Here is a 14,028-nt window from a genome sequence, read left to right as displayed (position 1 = left end):
AGAAACAAAAAAGATAAATTATATGACATATGATAAGAGACACTAGAATCCAAAATCCACAAAAATGAAAATATACTTAAAATACCAAATGATGATAAATCTATATAAGAGGAAGCTAACATGACAGAGGGTTGTGAAGTAAGAAATTGTTGAAACTACTCCAACATATACGAATCAAATTTTCATGAAATATATGTACGACCAGACATGGTGACAGAATCAATAATACTCAGAATAACCAAACTGTATGGATAATTTCTATCCGCGAAAATTGGTATCAAGACGACCCTAGTCACATGAAAAACCTAAAGTAGAGAAGGACATCATCATAGTGATCGGCAGCATAGGGTGTCAGTGCCAAAATCAGCAAAAAAGGAAGTACGTGCTGAAATCGATAACACATATCGGCATCGAAATCAACAAAAAAGGACATCAGTGCCAAAATCGATAGAAAAGGATATCGGTGTTGTAATCAACAACAGTAGTAGGAGGCGACATGAGCAACAAGAAACAACAACAGGAGAGGTAGAAAAATTAGGTCAAAGAAGAATCTCGCTTTGATACCATATGAAAATTAAGAAAAGGAAAAAAGCTAGCCATATTATTGAATCAAAAAGAATATTAGAAATATAGAGTATAAAATCTTTTATAGCTCAATTAAGAAATCCTAAATCTCAAATAGAAAGGGAAAAAAAATTAAATTATCTTAAAACTTTAAACAAATAAATATATATATAATCTATATATATATATATATATATATATATGTGTGTGTGTGTGTGTGGAGAGATTGAGACACCCGACGAGATATTCCATATATATATATATATATATATATATGTGTGTGTGTGTGGAGAGATTGAGACACCCGACGAGATATTCCATATATATATATATATATATATGGAGAGATTGAGATACCAGATATTCCACACCCAATAGAAATTGATCCTAAGTCTATTGATAGTAACACGCTTATATAAACTAACAATATCAATCCGTGGAGGTTAATAAAAATATTTATTTATTTATTATTATTATTATTTTAATAATTCATATATTCAATTTTTTGAGATGATCGAATTGATTCTATAAAAAAATTTCATCGATTATTAAAATAAACTAAAAATATTCCTAAAGATTTATTTAAGTGATAAATATTCATATAATTATCATCTTATAATGATACCGTAAGTGGCATTCAAACTTACTTAACGGCTTTAAAGAACAATCCGGGACAATAAAAATATTTAATAATCTTTAACAAGTGAAATAATATTTAATCAATTAGCTAGATGACTATTAGTTAGGACTGAAAGGTCATTTTCAAAATAAAGATGATAATAAATGTGTTTTTGAAAGATGGGATGCCTCCAAATATTCTTAAACAAGTGGGTGTACCCTAAGCTTTACCACGATTTAAATAAATATTCCTGAAACAACTGAGATATTGGAACCGCGGGCGTTGCGTCCAGCAGTACGAAGGGTCCGGAATGCTAGTACACTGGTAGTCGGCCGTGTTCATCTCGAGATAGATTGATGGGATATTAAAGATGAGTATATTTATTTTTTATCATTATAAAAAGATATTTGTTTTATTTTGAGGGTAAATTTATATGCAATTTTTATTGACAAACATAATTTTGTATGTACTTTTCATTGGAAAAAAATTTTGTTTCCACTCCCTAATCTAATATACTTACCTAATTGCCCCTGATATTTTAAGTATAAAAAGTCTAAAAATGAGTATAAATCTTCTTAAATTCAGTACATTAAACTAGAATCTAGTACCATTCTTTTTCCACCTAATGGAAAATAAATAAATAATATACTAGATTTTCTTTAAATGGTACTCAATTGGATATAAAATATATTAGATTTTCTTTAAATGATACTCAATTGGATGAAAAATATACTAGATTTTTTTCAAATTGTACTGAATTTAGGAGGAATTATATTAAATAGGAAAAACGTCGTACTCAATTTAATAGAAAATATACTCGATTCTGATTTAAAATGTTGAATTTAATAGAAATTATACTCATTTTTAGACTATTTATACCTAAAAAAATATGAAGGGTAATTTTAATAGAAAATATACTCGAATATACTAGATTTTCTTTAAATGATACTCAATTGGATAGAAAATATACTAGATTTTCTTTAAATAATACTTAATTGGATAGAAAATATACTAGATTTTCTTTTTACATGGTGCTGAATTTAGAAGGAATTATATTAAAATAGGAAAAAAAATATGCTCAATTTAATAGAAAATATATTCGATTCTAATGTAAAGTGCTGAATTTAAGAGGAATTATACTCATTTTTGTACTTTTTATACCTAAAAAATTTGAGGGGCAATTAGGTCACAATATTTGCGTGAGGGAGTTGAAGCAAACAAAATTTTGTATGCAGGGAATAGAAATAAAGTTTTTTAGGAATGGAGATTATATGTAAAATTCAAGTTATGATTGAGAATTTTTCTCTACTTACCGTTATTTTGATAGCTATTTAAGGATAATGGACATTTTTATCTGAAAATATTGGATCTATGGTTTATTGTAAATATTTTTCAATTTATTTTAGTGTTCGATCACTATACTAATAAAAAAAATCAGCAGATAAAAAATAAAAAAAAGTCAATAAAATACTCTCACACGTAAGATAAAGTGATTAAGACGTAGCCGAGTAGAAAGTTATGACTTATCATTGTTCTCACATGTATGATAAAGCGGTTAAGATTGAGCGTAGGAGAAATTTATGATGTACCATGGTTCAATCTCATGTTAGGAAATATACTAGTGTTGGACAGTCGTGGGCTGAAATATCTCTCGATAGAAGAAGTTCCCTAGTTTATCTTCGCAAGAAGGCCGTTGAATCTGCAGTTGATGATTTACTATAGCGCTTTGATAATTTATCTTATAATCAATAGAGAGTTTTTATAGGGTTAGATAAGAATGTCAATTCGGATAGATTAGGTAAGATTAATTTTTTTTTTTAAAAAAAATCAATTGGAAATCGATCAGAATTTGAATTCAACCTAAAACTTCTAAATCCAAATCCGACTAACATGAACCCAACCCAAGTAATTCAAAATTCTTACCCAAAATGATTTTTTTAAACTATTTTTCTTAAATATTTTACTTTTATCTTAATACTTTATTATTATCATACCATATTAATATATAAAAAAATATCTTAATTTATAAAATAAAATTTAACTTAATCATGAAAAAATTCACTAAATCCGATCAATCCGACTGAAAATTTTTAACACAAAAATTCTCCGACCTAAATCTGATCTGAATCAACAAATATCAAATCTAAACTTAATTTTTTTCGGATCAATTTAAATTGGATCATCCGGTTGATTCATTTTTACATTAGTCGGATCAGTCGCATCTAGATCACGGGATATCTGAATTTAAAAAAAAACAAAAAATAGAGCACGTGAAAAATACTTGGAATTCTTAATTTTATTTGTATTAAAAAAGAAAGTTTCTTCGTTCTTTTTTCTATTGAAATGCTTCCGTTTCGCCTCCTTGACCTGCAAAGCGAGGAAGAAAACCATAAATCCGCGGGAAAAGGTACTCGTTTCGATTTAGGAATCACCTGTTGCTCCGCAGAGCTCCGCTAGGGTTCGCTTCCCACCTGCTTCTCCGCGAAGAGCGAGCTGAAATGGAGAAATCTGAGGGCGTGAAGAAGAAGGAATCGAGGTTGAACTCTCTCAGCAGGTACACTAATTCCTCTGTTTACGGATGATTCCGCCTCTCTGTTTTACTTTGCAAATTTCCCCCCTTTTGTTTCTTCTTTTTTCTTTCCTGCGATCCGAAGATATCGAACGATTTTTTAGGTGTTTCTCGATGCCAATGACGAATCGAGCGTGCGGCGCGTCGGATTCGGCGCTCACCATTTTATACGGTGGCGAGACTAGGGTTTACAACGCGATCCCCCCGGAAAAGGTTAAAATTTGCCCCTTCTTGCTGAATATCTGATATTTTTTGTTGATTGTTTTTGGGGGATGATCTTGGTGTTACCCGCTTTAGATCTTCTTTTGTGGATTGATGAATCGGAGTTGCAATTTGTTTGGGTGAATACTGAAGCAGGCGCAGATGCTAATGCTCATCGCGGCCGCTGCGGCTGAGGCCGGCAAGGTGATGACCATGGTAGGGCACAACGCAACTGAGTCGCTCGGGCCGATGCTCGCCAGATCTCTGTCACTTCAAAGCTCGACGGCGACGGTAGGACAGTCTGCTACTCCGGCCTCTCTCTTCATGCTCCAAGCAGGTATCTTTTTTCGATTTTTTATCAATATTTTCAGGAAAAAAAATTTAATCAATTTTTGTTGTTTTAGAACAATTCTTTTTAACATAACTAAATGAAAAAAATAATTAATTTCTTTGAAATAGGATTAAACAAAACACGTATCAGTATTTATTTATGATTTCTACAATATTTGCTTGATTGCAGAACTGCCCATTGCAAGGAGGCAGTCACTTCAGCGTTTCCTGGAGAAGCGCCGGGACAGGTTAGAGTTTCTTTTATTGCATACCGTCAAAGTAAATCTCTGATTTATTTTGTTGATTTAAGATTTAATTACGTGAGCAAATCAAAAAAAAAAAAAATGGAAATCAAACAGTGTGAACTAGGGTGCTTGCAGAATTATTTAGCTAAAATAAGGTGGCAAGCTGTTTTAAGCACGTAAGGATAACATACATAACACTGCAGCACTAACGCTGTCATTTGGTTGATTGAAGAACAACAAAATCAAAATGCACTGGCTAGGTAATGCCATGAGTCAGTGACCTTTTCTTTAATTTTATGGCTGTCACTGCTAGCAGTTTCAAAGTAGAATAAAGCATTCACAAGACATGCAACTTTTACGCAATAAAGTAGTTCCATTTGGAAAGTCACTATCAAGTAACAGCTATCAACATTCACACTTGTTTTATTTTTATTTTTTACTTGTTTAACTACATACCGTCGTTGTTAGAATTGACGAGTAGCCTTGCTAATGGCTGATTATTGGCTGCTACTTCTCGACAGGTTGGCGAGGAAAACCCCGTATGCTTCGGCAAGGTCGTCGGACATGGAAGTCGGAGGGCAGTCCTAAACTCACTTAATGGCTGCTGTCAGCAATGATAAAGTCATTATTATCTAAGTAATTAGAAATCTGATCCTTAAAATTAAGATATGAACTGTGTGCTAAGTGACCTTTACTTGGTGTCTGCCATTGCTTAATGTATTGTGTGGATTGAACTTGCTGTCTCTCTGGGACTGTCTAGTGTTTTAGATTTCTGTATCACTGTGTGTTTGTGTCAATGCCTAATTCTATCTTGGGCACGGGCTTTGTTGACACTCTACATCTATCGATATTGGAACCTGTCAGATTAATGCAAGATTTGTTGTTTGTATTAGAGTGATTACCTTGAGTACAAGATTAACCAAATAAATTATGAACTCGCTTACACTTTACATTATTATTTTTTAAAATCAAAGGTTACATTTAATTACCTACACGATACGATAACAAAATTAATTTGACAATTACTTAAATGAAGGAATTCATTTCATCATCTTGAGCAATTGCTGCAAGCTTGATAGTGGTACCAGAATGCCAAACAACTAGAATTATACAGAAAATTCTATAATGCACAATCTAGCAATTAGTGTCTTTGGTTGTCCAATCTATACCAAAGTGAAAGGCATATTTCCCTTACAACTTCAAATTTGAAGGAGTGGTAAAGCTATCATAATGCCAAACACAGATAATAACAGTAGCACTAACCAAAATGGCACTGGCTTACTCTGCCTCCCCCTGGCTGCGTCATTGTTCAAGATGAGCTTGTCTCTCGAATCATCCTGCAGTAAAGTCTGTTCAACTGAGGCGGAACGAGGATGCAAATTATTCTCTGGCTGTTGGACGACCAATTGTTTGTGGTTCTGTTGCTGGTAGTACTTCTCTACGTATTCTGGGAAGAGCTTCTTGGGCCGGCACTAGGAGGCGTTAATGTAGCGGATCTACATTTTAGTATGGATTTGACTACACTGTCTGCAATTAGCAATAACAAACAGCAGCCTGAACTGATTTCAGTAATCAGGCCTCTTAATCAAACTCGAGCCATAAATGTGTATAGTTTCACTGTTTACCTACAATTGTAGTGTTAGGAGTGGCGTGCAGTGGCAAATTGGAACATGACAACCTTATCGAGTGAGATGATTTGACAGAGATAAAAGAAGAGCAAGAGGAAGGTTCTGAGAGATTTATTCAAAGAAATTGCAATAATACTGTGTTCTTCATTCAATTAAAAGGTCATAAACCAAGTATTGCTAAAAGACCCACACAGATGGGCGTCCATAAATAGTTGGGATATCTTAGCTTCTGATTGTGATTGGCAGTATGGACTGATGTGGTGGTGATGGGGGCATAGCACTGATGGATTGTCGAAAGACCTAAGTTCTAGAGCCCAAACCTCGAAAAGTTTCAGACAGATAGTATTTGATGACTGATTAAAGGAGCAATAAAAAAAATGCTTTGTAACACACTAAAAAAGAAAATTACTTTTCACAATTGTATGATAGAGAAGCTTTGGCTAATTTCCGTTTTTCATCATCAGAGGATCTAACGCTTCCAGCAGTCTGGTGATTGTCCAACTGCATGTACATCAAGTTAGATGAATTAAGATGAGATATTTGGCATGGAAACATCAGGTGCATCACATGGATTTCCATATCTATATCTGACTATCATATAATAATTATAATTCACCAGTATTGTCTTTCTATTTAGATCATTGCAAGAAACTCTACCAGTCTGAATATCTTCCATCTAAGCTCTTTATTGCAAGAAAGAATATGTAGCTTAAGATTTCTTTCATATTTATAGTAATTATTTTCTGCCTCGATGACCTCTCAAGACTAATGTGAACCATGGCACCAAAAACCTATGAACTGATTGAAAATACTAAAGGCAAAAAATGCTTAAATTATGCCCATAACTTAATTATTGTTTCGTCTAAAATGCTTTTCTAAGATAAATGAGCATCTCATATTTTTTGCAAAGGCCTTGTGGTGTATATTGTGATTGAAGACTCAGGCCGCATCCTTTAAATAGCTAATCACTTCAACTTAATGGTACACTAACTAATCACTAGTTATTTTCAGAATGCTCACCAAAGATGTCATGCTATTGGTTTTTCTGGTAAAAATGTGGTACTATGAGCTTTTGACTATTATAAATGAATCAGACAACTTCAATGAGACATAAATTGAGTCCCACGTTAAAGTTGTGGTCTGACAGAGAGTTTAGATGAATGAACTATTGTTAGCTTGAATTTGAGCATTTTAACTTATGGATAAATCTTAAAAATTAACGAGTCAATTTTCACATCTAGATAGTTCAAAGCCATGTTTCAAAAAAGTTTATTGTAGACAATATCTAATTCAAAATAATCAAAAGTACACGTTAAGGATGAAGGGAAATGAATGTTCAGTCAAAGATTCTTTTAAATCACTTATGTTATGGTTCTTTAGATATCTCTAAACAATACTGAAGAAATCAGTCAATTACTGCATTATGATGCTAGAAGTTTTTGTCAACATCATTTAGTCATGCAAGTCCCAAGTATTTATGTTCAAATATATGGATTTTCTTTCAACATGTCAATATCATCTTAAGCCTATTTTGTCTCATTTTACCATCTACTGACTTAGTATTTTTTTAATTTTCCTTAAAAAGTTCACACATTCATCTTAGGATTATCATCTAAGATAAGTCAATTGTTTTGAGTGTACAACAATAGTTCATAAATTTTTAGTTTTAAGCTAAGGGATATATGATTGAACAAGATTATACAAGCTCTTATATCAATTACTGACTCGGAATATATGATTGAACAAGACTATAGAAGTTCTTATATCAATTACTCACTCTTCATCCTAATAATTATATCTTTATTAATATTTTCTTGGTGTTGAATAATAGATCAAATATATCCAATAGTTACAAGAATTTCATGTCCATCCATCTTGATTATTCCCCAAATTCTTATTTTATTACTGAAACTGCATATGGTGTATTCAATTTAACTCACTTAAAATCTTTAGATTGTGAACTGAATTTCATATTATGTTGCTAGATGTACAGAAACAAAATTGGCATGTATAAGAAATCTAAATGTAACTAAAATGTCCATATTAGAAGCATTGAAAGAATATTAATATAATTTCAACTTACCATGAAGGATAGAAGTCCTGTTAAGATACTGCACCAGGAATAATAAACATCAGAAATCTATTATTAGAGAAACAATAAATTACCCTAAGCAATTATAATCATCAACATGAAGAGGGCATAACTAAAATAGAATAACAATAACGAAGTTAGTCATGTATTGATCATACCTATTTCCTGGTATGCAAGTGAAGGCTCAAACAATACAGGATAAAAGTCAAGAAATGGAAAAACATAAGGTCTATAAATTGTCATTTCCATTGCGCTTCATATCTTACCTCGATACAGACCACATTGGATTCCAAGACTCTGGATGAACTGAAAGGAACATAATAATCACAACTCTTAACTCAAAATAGATAAATTTCTTTTGAAATTCAGCAGCAATAGAATAGAAAGCTAATTTATTATAGGACTGTGCTAGAAACTTACAATCACTCATGGATAAGCAGATTCTAACATTGGGGCTAAATCGACCATTAGGAGTTATCATGCTGGACAAAAAAGAAATACTCAGTTAATTGCATCCTAGCAAATAATCTAGAGTATACCTGCAGCTATGAAATTGAAAAATCATCTAAAGAACTTAGATACCGGATACTGGGAGGCTTGAATGGGTAATCAGGTGGGAATTTAAGCTTTCCATAATAATATCCACCTACATATTAAATTATTGCAAGAACCAAATGAGATCATGAATTGTGTAATAGTCAATTTTAAGGATAAGGTGACCAATGTGAAAAGAATGAATCGACAAAGCACATTCCAATTGCAGACACTAAACATCACCAACCATATAAAGGCAAATGAGAAGGAAATATCAAGAAAACATGAATATAAATATAGCATAATCCTGGTAACTAAATACCCTATGGGACAAAGATAATAGTTCTAAAAGCCCAGAGAAACTTCATTACATTTTCTTCCTTAACTTTCCCTTGAATTAAAGATACCATGGGATTAACTTGTGAAAAATTGCAGAGTGGAGACAGAGAAAAAAAAACAGATTAGGATTCTAGTGCTACTCTTAGGACATCAGGACAAAGTTTGATGACGCTCCAAGAGACAAGGATGTAAGAAAGCATACTAAGTTCTAATATCAATTAGAGAGAAAGAGAGTAATCCACTTTTCGTATTTACAACTAATGAGATGTTGGAAGAAACAAACAATATAGACTCATCTTAAATCATCCACATAAGAAAAATGAGAAATGAAATAATGATAGTGAAATTTGAATTCTGAAGATACAGGGAACAATCAGTAGAAAGGAAGATGAAGTTACTTCCAAGGTTTAAAATCTCGACCCGTGCTGAAATTTCGATCCCAGACCGGAATGATACGGTTTCGGTATTTTTTATCTATATATAATAATTATTAGATAAATATGTTTATTGTGTATAATTTAAAAATAAGTTGTATATTGATTTTATATAAATTCTCGATTATTGAAGAACTTAATATTGTTAAAAAAATAATTAAATATAATTTTCTTTACATAAAATTGATGTATTAATAACTCAAGTTATAATTGATACATGTATATAAATTAATTGTTTATTCATTTAATTAATTATTAGTTTAAATAATATATATTTAAAATAGTAAAAAATATATCAAAATATCAATTAAACAGTAAAAAAATATAAAATAATAAAAAAAATTATCAGAATATAAATATGATTTTTTAAAGATTTTTTTAGAATTTTTAAATAAAATTTAAACAGTAAAAAAAATCATAATATCAATTAATAAAATTTTTATTTTTATTTTAAATATATTTTTTATATATTTTATAGGGATAATTTAATTAGGGTTTATGAAAACCTATTTGAAATATCACACCTCATTTAGGAATTGTTTAAATTAATTAATTTTTTTTCTTTTAGTAACCGTACCCAACATTGCGATGTTGCGCCGGTCCTCTGAGGCGTCACCGAAAGCGCCCCGCAACGCTTTCGGCACTGGCGGAGGAGTCCGACGACGCTCCCGGTGGCGCAAAGGCATCCTGCGAACGTCAATCGCATGCAAAATCGCGGTGATGTTGACGCAAGGATGATACACGCAAAATTTATTCGCGTGCGGTGCCAGTTTCACCTCCGCACCAGAATAGTAAATTTCAGTTTTAGGCTGCACGGCTCGGCATTTCAAACACTGGTTACTTCAAAGTATGCAATACACCTTTTCGGTAATTTACTTTTTCTAGCTGCCTACAATTTTACAAGAAAAAAATTACAATACTTGTCCTCAACCACATTCTTTAAAGCTTTGGTTGTTGGCTATTATTGTTGTTATATTTGTCCTCGCTCTCTTTAACCTAGACCCTTTTTATTTAAAATATGCCCTTATATCTCTTTTTTAATAAAGCATTTTATTTTATTTTTTCCATTTTCCTTGAATTAGAACTTGCTAAGACCTTGTTGGACAGTCCAGGGGTTGCTCCTCCTGAACAACCTGTAAGTGAAAGAGACAACCTATTGCATGAGCACAAAGAACAAGAGAGAGGAGATCCTCAGAGACCCTGAACTTGGAGAAGAGGACGAGAAGGTCAGCAAAAAAACCTTTAGATAAGGTCATCCTGCAGGGCATCAATGGGCATGGAGGCTAGAGGTTATTGAGACATTCCTAAACTATGTGCAAGATGCACACAACGGAGTAGGCATTGAAGCTCCTCAAGACAATGAATGTGAAATTGATAAAATTGCCATCGATCAACATATGTGGGATCCACACATACAGATAGACAACTTCACGCTTGCTCAAGCAGGGAGCAACATTGAAGAGATTCACAATACCATCAACAAATTAGGAGCTTACAGTATTAGACATGACTTGATAGCTCAACCAAACACGACCAACACGATACAATTCAAACATACAAATGGGTTGACATGAATCGATACATGAAAATTCATTCAAAAAACATAATAATCTTTAGAACTTAATTAGTTAGAGCATTGACAATTCTATACCTTATAAAATTATTTTTTTCAAAAAAAATATATAATCATTCTTATGCTATCTCATACAATTTTGTATTGAGCAGAGTGAGACACCCTATTTATGACCTGATTGCCACAACACAAGTTGCCACCCTTGCCAATGATGTTTTAAGAGGCTATAAAATAGGGGTCACAATGATAAAGGAGTGAAATAGGGGATAAGAGGAGGAAGATAGTTGACCAGTGGTAAAGGAAGGGAATACTACAAGAGAAGGGAAAGGGGGTGCTTCGCTTGGCCAACATCCACAGAGAGAGGAGAGTAAACAGGGCACAAGAGATCTGCACAACACATAGGAGGATGACAATGGCGATGATAGAGGAAAAGGTTTCTTTAAGAGAGGAAGCTCATCAAGAATTGAGATGATGGAGACAAAGTGGAAAAGAAAGGATAGGGTAAGGATGGAGAAAGTTAGAGCTTTGTGGTAAGATGTAGAGAAGAGGAGAAAAGGAGGAAGAATATTATGAATTTATGTAGATGGATAGAGATGAGGGAAGGTAGATCAGTTATGTCAACTTGGGACCTTCTAGGAGGTAGATCAGTTATGTCAATTTGGGACCTTCCCCTAGAGTGATTGCAGATGGAAACCTAACCTTTCAAAGAGAGGGAGACTACTCTAACGTATAGCTAATATGGACTAACCATTAATATATATAACTAAGAATTCCAACAACTCGTGAAACTCTAACAATGGATAAATAATGAATTTAAAATCATTACCTGCATATGGTGTACCATCACTTCCTTCAATGACAAAATCTGAAAAAAGATGCCAAAAACATAATCAATTCCAATATAAATACCAGATAACTAGAGATGGATAAATGAAGATGATTCTAATATCAACAAGGTGCTGGTTATAACTGGGTCAGCCAATCAAGTAACAAGAGAATATTAAGTTATTTATCACTGCATGGTTTTAAAATATATACCTGGATAGGTAGAATTTAGGAGCTCATGGACCATTCTACAAATAATGACTAACAATTTATTACCAGTATCTTATAGAAATATTATCAGAGAAACAGTGCCAGTACAATAATAGAAACTTATGAATTGGAAACATATGTATTCTTAGTATATATGGGCACAATTTTTTTAAATTCAAACCCAGTTGAGGGTTCCACACTCTAAAATTACATGAATTGAAAACTCCGTGGGGAACATAGTAAAATATAAACCACACTACAACTCCACACCACGAGATGGGTGCTGCTTACTACAACATATGAAACTGTAGCAGGGATCAGTTCTAAGATAGGTTATTGAGAACCCTTGCAAGAAATGCCATTCACTTAAATTGAGATACAAATATGATAGTGAACAGAATGAGTTTGAATGAAAGGAAGAACAAAAGACATGGTTGACTTACACCAATCCAGCATATCAGAAGGAGAAGGACGAGCTGCAATCTGCGGCGGAGGTTCCTGCAATTTAATTGTAAAATGTTTGACAAGTTTGAACATACTAGACAATGCTTAACCTCATGATAATGAAACTACATGCATATTGTAAGATACTGCACAATGGATCTTTGAAAAGGATAAAAAACAAGTGATTTTTCCAAAATGATAGCATTTGACAGGAGTGATCAGAAGAAAACATTCCCAATTGAAACGCTAAGAATAAAATTAGTTCAAAACCCTTTTATCAAAGCATGTACAAGATGAAGAAATGAAAAAGAAGTTTATGTAGCAGGAATATTAACACATCTTATAAGTACAATCATCGTCGCCATCAAGCTATCTATTTCGGATTGGAAGCTTAAAAGAATAATGATAACTTGAAATGCCATGATACAGCCATGTTGGCGAGTAGTCAAGAGAAACAAGAAGTTAGTGCGATCACAGTGTGCATATGCAGAAACGCATAGATCCTATTTAGATTACTAGAAAGCAACAAACGTGACTATTCATAGACAAGAAAACTTCAAGGAACAAACTCCTGCCGATATCTCATTAAAAAAATAAAACACAGTTCAAAAGTATTGGCCATCCTTGATTTTCAATGTAACGAAGGAAACTTTCTCCAGTAATTTTATGGAATCTGGCCCCTCACATGTTGGAAACAATTACTACGCACCTTACAAATTGCACGATATTCTTTCAGAAGGCGCTTGACGCAGGCCCTCTCCGCCATCTCGATAAACGAACCCTGATGAGCAGACGATGCTGCTCCCCTTAACACAATTCCCCAGTCAAATCCTGTCAATTTTTAGACATATAAAGAGAAGATCCGCATCAAGCGGCATGTATTCCAACCAAACAAGTACTTCAAAAAAACAAACAGACAGAGAACTTTTCTGAATCTACTGCCAAAAAAGCAGATGAGGAAACAATATTTGCACAATGAATTCAAGGAAATATCATTTAGAGTGAGCGATCGCGAAAAAAAAAAAGGAATCCCTCATTACTAGATAGATCGGATGATCGATTGCTCAACCGATAGTCCGAGATAGGATTAGTGAAAGGGAGAGGAATACGAACCTGCGAAAGGCGCCCAGACTAAATCAGTTGCCCTAAAATTCCGGCGACACGCGGCCGGATGGCGATCCGGAGGTGGTCGGCGATCCACTGGTGAAGCAGAGAGAGAGAGAGAGAGAGAGAGAGAGAGAGGGCAGGATGCGAATCAGAAACGGCCCATCCGAATTGGCAAGATGGACCTCACAATTTTAACAATTTTACCGGACATCAACAATGCCTATAAATCAGGAAATAAAAATACAAAAATGTAAATAATTATTTTAATATCGCCCAATATACTTTTTAATATGACCAAAAGCACGTACTCAGTA

At 33.4% G+C, this 14,028-nt stretch overlaps 1 protein-coding gene and 1 pseudogene across 2 annotated transcripts; one reads left to right on the top strand and one right to left on the bottom strand.

Moving 5' to 3' along the window:
* Positions 1 to 3,511: 3,511 nt before the first annotated feature.
* Positions 3,512 to 5,422, top strand: LOC122017756 (protein TIFY 3-like). 2 transcript variants are annotated; one of them, XM_042575444.1, is made up of 5 exons: positions 3,512 to 3,737; positions 3,857 to 3,965; positions 4,107 to 4,290; positions 4,474 to 4,531; positions 5,050 to 5,422. In XM_042575444.1, exons 1-5 carry the CDS (start codon positions 3,682 to 3,684, stop codon positions 5,114 to 5,116), a joined length of 474 nt encoding a protein of 157 aa, XP_042431378.1. In that variant the 5' UTR covers positions 3,512 to 3,681; the 3' UTR covers positions 5,117 to 5,422. The 2 variants fall into 2 exon arrangements, with proteins under 2 accessions (XP_042431378.1, XP_042431379.1); XM_042575445.1 differs by having other exon boundaries at positions 3,513 to 3,737; positions 4,110 to 4,290.
* A 120-nt stretch (positions 5,423 to 5,542) lies between these two features.
* Positions 5,543 to 13,910, bottom strand: LOC122016638 (annotated as a pseudogene).
* Between the last annotated feature and the right edge of the window lie 118 nt (positions 13,911 to 14,028).

This window comes from Zingiber officinale, chromosome 8B, assembly GCF_018446385.1.
Source record: "Zingiber officinale cultivar Zhangliang chromosome 8B, Zo_v1.1, whole genome shotgun sequence".
In the NCBI taxonomy this organism is placed as follows: Eukaryota; Viridiplantae; Streptophyta; class Magnoliopsida; order Zingiberales; family Zingiberaceae; genus Zingiber; species Zingiber officinale.
The sequence above is the reverse complement of the archived record's forward strand: the minus strand, read 5'-3'. Positions and strand labels throughout refer to the sequence as shown.

What these genes read in the sequence shown, in the direction of transcription:
- LOC122017756 (XM_042575444.1), top strand. Translation starts at nt 3,682, where the DNA reads ATGGAGAAATCTGAGGGCGTGAAGAAGAAGGAATCGAGGTTGAACTCT. An exon ending in AGGTTGAACTCTCTCAGCAG is followed by an intron (nt 3,738 to 3,856) that starts GTACACTAATTC and finishes ACGATTTTTTAG; the next exon opens with GTGTTTCTCGATGCCAATGA. An exon ending in CTGGAGAAGCGCCGGGACAG is followed by an intron (nt 4,532 to 5,049) that starts GTTAGAGTTTCT and finishes ACTTCTCGACAG; the next exon opens with GTTGGCGAGGAAAACCCCGT.